This window comes from Rhinolophus sinicus, chromosome 8 (assembly GCF_057876585.1).
Source record: "Rhinolophus sinicus isolate RSI-liver-muscle chromosome 8, RSI-T2T, whole genome shotgun sequence".
NCBI lineage: Eukaryota > Metazoa > Chordata > Mammalia > Chiroptera > Rhinolophidae > Rhinolophus > Rhinolophus sinicus.
The window spans coordinates 22,200,504-22,207,887 of record NC_142508.1 but is presented as its reverse complement, the minus strand read 5'-3'; the positions used below and the strand labels follow the sequence as shown (position 1 = coordinate 22,207,887).

The following is a 7,384-nucleotide window of genomic DNA, read 5'->3' as shown; positions in this document are numbered from 1 at the left end:
TCCAGCTCTGAGGCACAAATCATGCATTATATTTCTTTTGTATATCCTTCAATCAAGCAATTAAAAAAACCTTGCCATGCGACCCATTGCAGAGTTGAAAGTTCCTTCAAGCAGCTGTGCACAGCAGGAAAATTTGATTGGAATTCGGGGAAGGGGCAGAGTCTGACTGGTCCCAATCAGAGAGGGAGATTGTTTGCAGTCAACTGCCCTAGAGGAAACAGGGTCTCGGATTCCTTTGGTGATTTGGAAAATAAAAAGGAAAGGGAAGGGGGAACCCAGCTTACGCAGGCTCCCCCACCACTTTCTGGTGGGATTCACTTAGCATCTGCAGGGAGGACAACAATAAAATGAAAAACATTTCCAGGAGTGAACCCCAAAAGTCAATGCTTAGCAGCGCAGGGCAATGAGGGTTTGGCCTCTTCTCTTCCAAAGGGATCAAAGAGTCCTAATGAAGGGACCTTTTCTCCGCCAAGATTGTAAACCCCAGGGGGTTCCACTAACTCCAAGGCTGCGAAGCCACTGGCAGGGGCGGGAGCGGCGAGAGGACTGTCTCTACGAGAATCGCTACACTGGGACCCTGCCTCCGACCGCCAGCCGCGCCCCTCAGGCCCCCGCGCGCGACCCCGGCGGGCGGCTCGCTCTCAGCAGCGCAGACTGCGCCCCCGCCCCCGCCCGCGCCCCCGCCCCCGCCCCCGCCCCCGCGGCGCGCACAGCCGGCCGAGCGCGCACCCGGCACTCAGCTCCGCGGCGCTCCGAGCGCTCAGACCGCGGCCGCTGCAGCTCGCGAGGGGAACCAACTCCGCCCGCCCTCCGACGTGCGCCTCCTCTAGAGACTCCAGTTCCCGCGACCACCACCTCGCGTCCTTCTGTCGATTCTCTCTTCCCCCCATCTCTCTCTCTCTCTCTCTCTCGCTCTCTCTCTCTCTCTCTCTCTCAATCTCTCTCTCTCTCTCACACAAACACACACGAGTCTTCTTACACCAATCTATACACTGGAGGAGAAAACACTTCCTTCGCGCTCCCTTCATCTGCACCCCGAGAAGCTAAGGAGCCGTGTGCTGGGGGTCCCCGGACCGTCTGGAAATGCTAATCCTAACGCGCGTCCTCGCTGGCATTCAGCTCCTGTGTGTTTGCCGCCTGGGTGAGTTATGAGACCTCGGTGGGGTTTCCTCTTGGGGATCGTTTGGGACACGGGTGGGGGGATATCAGAGCATTGGGTACTTGCTGCCGCCGCCGCCCTCTGGCAAGGAGGAAAAAGGGACGGTGGACGGGGATCCCACGGTGTCGGCGGCGGCAGGGTGGGTGCCCAGCGTGGAGAATGCGCCCCCTCCCCACCTCGCACCTCCGCCCGCCACCTTCCTTCTCCCCGCCGGGGACGTGCTCCGGCTGCCACAGGAGAGGGGCTGGGCAGTCACGGTCCCTGTGCTCAGCTCTTCTCTGTCCTTTTCTGCAAAGTGTGCAAAGAGCCTGTTCGATACATGTACAGAAATAAATCCAACCAGAAATTCAACCGTAGTGCGGAGCTACGTACTACATCCCGTTTTTGCTGTAAAATTCATGCTATGGATATAATGGGCTTGAATGAAAAATACACGTGTCTGATGCGAAACACACACGCGCGCGCACGCACACACTCGCTCACAACGCCTGAAAGGTAGTAACAGGAACAAGCATCAACCTGACTTTTTTGTGTTTTTTAGCACTTTTAATTTACATTCAAGTCTGGGCAGTTACTTAAAAAGTTTCAAGCAAAATTTGTTTAAAGCAAAATTTCTATCAGCGTTGTGCCACTGCTGTCAAAGTCGGAGGAGAGCTGCAGGTTGATGTATTTATTCATGGGTTCATCTCCTCGCAGGTTACACATTTAGTACTGGAATTGCATTCGGAAGTAGCCAGTTAGATGGGATGTAGGTTCAAGCGTTCCGGTCATTTTCCAGAAGAACTGTAGGATTGGATTTTTGCATTTTATAAAAGAAATGCCTTTTTTCCTTGAGGAAGATTTGCTATGACGATGGACTAGAATAGGTTTGGAGGCATAAACCTAAAAGCTAGAAAATGTACCTCCGTGTGTGAGTGTACATGTCTTACTTGTTTTCAGTTAGAAGATCCCAATTGTTAAATATTAGATTGTTCCTAATAAAGTAGCTGTTAACCTACATTTTCGTCCAATAGATGGTGCTGCTCTTGGCATCTTTACAAAGAGAAATCGTTTTTATATTCAAACTAATGAGAATTGCATCACAAATATCGTGATAATTGCCAACAGCTCCCCAGATACATAGACATAATTTAAATTCCAGAAGCTTTATGAAAGTGCTCAGGTGTGATGTGAGACACACGGTGATATTTAAGACTTGCCGGGGAATCTGTCCTGGTTTTCTCTAAAATCATACAGTTGATCAAGGAGAGGGGAAGACATTATTTTTAAAGTGTTGTGGTCCTCAAATACGCACCTGTTGAATTTACTTTTCTAGTACGTAGATCTGTCTTAACAACAAAGCCAGATCCTTTTGGTACTTAGATTCTCATTTAAAGTAAATCTTACTGTAGTATGGAAAGAAATCAGAGAGTACTGCTTTGTATGCCATCCAAACCACATGCCCTGAGTATATTGTGCATTTTTTAATTGAGGTATAATATGCATGGCATACAATCTGTCTTGTTAAAGTGTACAATTCAGTTTAGTATATTCACAGAGTTGTGCGACCATCACCACTATCTATCTAATTACAGAACATTTTAATCACCCCAAAATGAAACTCTATGAACAGTCGTTTCTCATTCTCTTGACCCCAGCGCTGGCAGTCACCAATCTACTTTTTCTATAGATTCTCCTATTTGGAGCGTTTCCTATAAATAGAATCATACAGCATGTGGCCTTTATTGTCTGGCTTCATTCACTTATCGTAATGTTTTCAAGATCCATCCATGTTGTAGCCTGTATTAGTACTCCATTCCTTTTTGTGGCCGAATGATACTCCATTCCAATAGGCCACATTTTGCAAAGGCTTTTCACAGTAAAGCATTGTTTGTAGCTTGTTTGGGGTTATTTAGAGTTCAGTTTATTGGACATAGTCTTAATGCTTTGATGATGTAAAGTTTAACTGTGAAGAATTAAACTCATTGTTTAGGAGTGTCACAAGTTTATGCGATGATCTTGAACGTAAGCCTGTATTAGAACTCAAAACGTGTGTGTTTTTCGTTTGTTTATTTGTTTGTTTGTTTGTTTTGAGACTGGCAGGTGACTGCTTTTCTACCCCTTCCCATTTTAACAAAGTTGGCCTTTTCCTTTGTTGCCTACAGGCTGACCTAGGGGCCTTGGCAACCTCAAATGGGATGGATATCTTGATGTCAGGGTAGCACATTTTGAAAAACTGAGGCACATTATCTAACATGAAAAATTCAGCCTCCACTTTAATTGTCTTCCCCTCATCATCTACTGTAGTGACTGTGGGTGTGGTTATTACTCATCCTCAGTGTCTTTGGAGCCAGTGAGTGGCCCAGCACAGGGAGTAGATAGACGCTCAGGAGAACTCTGTCCACTGAGGCTGCTGTGTAGGATGACAGTTCCGGCACAGTTTGCATGTTGGGCTGCATTCTAACCTTTTTCTGTAGCATTTTGTAGATTCACTAAGGTGTTCATTGTTAGCAATTAAGAATGTCTTAATAACCTTACCGCTTTCTGTGTCCAAAGTGTCCTGATGTTTTGGAGGGAAATACAGACCAATTGCTTCTTTCCAATAATTCTCCAAAACAGAAAAATTCTCATTCGGTTACTACTAGGGTTTAAGAGGAATATTACAGTTTGTTGTTGTTTTTTGTGGGGGATAAATTGTGAGTTCATCTATTTGGATAATTCTATCAAGATTGGCCTATGGCCTCAACTGTTTTGCTAGAACTAGCTACATCACAGTTCCCAAGCTATAGTGTGCGTGAGCATCACCAGGAGAACTAGTTAAAACACAGATTGTGGAGTCCACCCTGAAGAGTTTCTGTTTCAGTAGATCTGGGGTGGGTGGGGCCTGCAAATCTCCAGGTCTAACAGATTCCCAGGATATGCTGGTGCTGTGTCCAGGTCCACACTTTGACAACTCCTGAGCTAGTTTGACATTTAAATATTAGCAAAGGCTCCGGATTAGTAACAAGTTTTTACTGTGGGCTTGATTTCTGATATCTGACTTGCTGTTATGTTTAAAAATCACATGAATAACACAATATTTAATATTATTTAGCTGAAGGAGATTCTTAATCAGAGAGGCAGAAATTAAAGATGACTCCAAGATAATTCCCTAAGTGAATTTGGACCTTCTCTAAAATAATTGATAAGTTTTTTCTGTTAGGTGGAGAACTAATGTAATGACTGTGTGACTCAAGTTATTATTTAATCTTGACCCACTGAACAGGTAATGGGAAAAACTGCAGTGGCTTTCCTGTAAGGAGGCTTAACCGTGAGTCATAGAGGAGAGGTAGGTGTTTTAAGAGCTTTTAAGGAATAGTTTCTTTCAGCTAATGAGAATTCAGGATCTTTGAATTAAGTGAGTTATAGCCCTGCAAGGTACACGGGATTCAAAGGTTTAAATATTATCATTAAATATGTCATGAATCAGATTCTGAACTTTTAAGTAATGTCTTACCGCTTTCAGGGCCACATTAACTACAAATTATACCCAATTCCGCTGCAAGAACTAATTGCTTAATTTATTCCAAGTATGGGATCTGTGAAATCCAGTATGTTGTGACTCTCAGCTTGGTCTGTTTATCCTCGGAAAACAAATGGTAACCAGGAATAGAAAATGTTCATGCTTTTTTCCCCTGACAAATAATAACTAGTTTCCTTTTAAAAAATTAATTACTCTTGATTTGCAGAGTAACAACTTTCTTTATTTCATGTCTCTGTCCTTTTTCTGTAGACTCTGGTTGCTTCTACTCTGGGAAATTTGCCAGGATAAATTATTTCATTGATGAATTCACTTATGCTCTCATGTGTACACTTAGACATTTGGGGACTTGCTTAAAATTTTATGTGGGGAAAATTTTGCTTCTGGCAAAAATTCAGGTTTTTCTGGAAGCATGAAATGTGTTTCCCCTTCCTCTTACTCTCAAGAGATTTGAGTTATGTCTAAGCTGGTAACTTTGTTTGATCACCCATTGGCCAACTGTTCCAACTGTGAATATTTTAATGGAATCCCCTCATTCAGGACCAGAGGACCTCAAAGGAAGGGCTTCATTAAGAAGATGAGCTTGTGTTTTATTTCCATTTACCATCTACTCAGTGTTTGCTGGGCGCAGACCCAGTGCTGAACATTCTGTGGACGTTTTCTCATTTCATTCTCCCCAAAACCCTTAGAGGTATATGTTTTCATTTTACACATTTTACAGCAGAGGAAACTGAGGCACAGAGAAGTCAACTGACCTGCCTAACATCACACAGCTTGTCTCAGCCTGTATGTCCTTTCTGATTCCCAAGCTTGAGGCTTTTTCTCCTTTCAGTCCTAGGAGATCAGTTTGCTATTTGGGATGTACTGGTTTGCTTCCTATGAGGTGTGATGCTGCCTTTCACACATCAGTTGCTTTCTGCAGCTCTCCATTCATGGCTTTCCCAAGTGCTCTCGTCTTATTCTTCCTCCCCTTATTAAAAAAAGCAAGGCATAATTGACCTTTTCTAGTGTACGGTCTTGAAAGTTTTAACAAATGCACATGGTCATGCAATAACCATGGTGATCCAGATACAGAATATTCCCCTCTGCACTACTTTAACTACTTCCATTACGAGTTTCCTAAGTGCCCCACATCTGTTAGACAGTAATAATCAAGCAGTGCAGAAACGTACGGGGTCCTCATACTCATGATGCCTGCAATCCGCTGATCTGATTCAACCCCCACATTCAAAACCTTCTTTAATCTCACTTTTAAGGCACTGTCTTTTTCTAGAACTACTTGAGAATAAGTCTTTCCCAAATATCTCTCTGTGTTAAGCATCTTAACTTCCAAATATTTCAGAACGTTTTCCACTTTATCGTGAAGGTCCGTGGTAAACGTCTGAGCCAATTTAAGCAAGACATGCATATGCTTCAATTATACTTTAACTTTTAACATATTCTTGGACGTAATCCCTATTAGCAACTTCAGGTTACAAAAGAAAACCAGTTTTTATCTGTGTTTGTAGTTCTTAGAGACATTAAGCATACTGTATTGACATCAACAGAAAACTTAGTTTGTTGTGTTGCACGACCCTAAAACACTTCTATTTTAGAACTGTGCCATCCAGTACCATAGCCACTAAGCATTTGTGGCTATTTCATTTTAAATTTATTAAAATAAATTGGTTCAGTGCCTCAGCCACAGTAGCCGCATTTCAAGTGCTCAGTGACTACCTATGGGGCAATGCAGATATAAAACATTTCCTTCACTGCAGAAAGTCTATTGGACAGCGCTATGATAGAGTCAGAAACAGCTGATAAAATATCACTAGTACTTTTCCATAGCACTGATGGACAGTACTGATGAGAGGCTGTCAGCTAGGAAAGCTTCTAATGTTATTTAAATTGTTTGCAGTGGTGATGTATGTGAGTTGTTACTGGCCTGTGTTGTTCGGACTGTGTTCAGCCATTCAAAAACATCACAGGGACATTGTGGCGGCCATAGGTGAGGAAAGGTCAGTGGCTACTCTGTGGCCTTTGTAGACGGGTCAACACCCATCTACAAAGAGGGGAGATTAGCTGTGAGTTCAGGAGTGAGTGCTCTGTTCCCACAGCACGTTATCCACATTCACTATAGCCTTTCTAGTCTGTCTCTCCCACTAGACTAGCTCCTTGAGGGCAAAGACTGTATTTCATTTGTTCTTGGACTCAGTACCTATAGTAGGTGCTTCAGGAACATTCAATGCACTAGGTCATACAGAAAAAGTACTGTGAGGGTCTAACGTAGCAGTCGCTTTTTGCTTTTGACATGAGCCAGTTGCATCTGACCTTTCCTTCCTTTGATTCTCATCCAAATCCAAGTGTTAGGTCTGCAGTCACTTTGACCTGTCCATCGTGAGGGCCACTTTTGGCATCAGACCTTCATTTACTTAGATTCCTAGGAAGGTGCATACTCGTAGGCATCACCTAGATCCAGACACCATCTGTGCCCTAAAAGTAAAGCCCCCATGATAGATCCTGCATGTATACTCATTCTTGCAGGAGCAATTTTGAATGAGCATTTCCTTCTAGATGAGTTGACACCAGTGAAGCTTGGATATGTCCCAGGGGCCAGGGCTTCAAGTCAGGGTGTGTGTGTGTGTGTGTGTACACGCATATTTACCTGTTAGGGAGGACAGGGTGGTGGAGGTAAGAAGTGGACAGTAATGAAACATGAAGTGTCTTAAGCCCATGGCAACTTTTTA

At 43.7% G+C, this 7,384-nt stretch overlaps 1 protein-coding gene across 4 annotated transcripts in view; it reads left to right on the top strand.

The window, feature by feature from the left end:
* Positions 1-702: 702 nt before the first annotated feature.
* The window catches only part of PTPRZ1 (protein tyrosine phosphatase receptor type Z1), a 165,480-nt gene continuing 158,798 nt past the window's right edge, over positions 703-7,384 (top strand). For all 4 annotated transcript variants that reach the window (XM_019750066.3, XM_019750067.3, XM_019750065.3 and 1 more), the window contains exon 1: positions 703-1,141. In XM_019750066.3, coding sequence (XP_019605625.3) covers positions 1,084-1,141 — 58 coding nt within the window. In that variant the 5' untranslated portion in view covers positions 703-1,083. The remainder of the gene's footprint in view (positions 1,142-7,384) is intronic.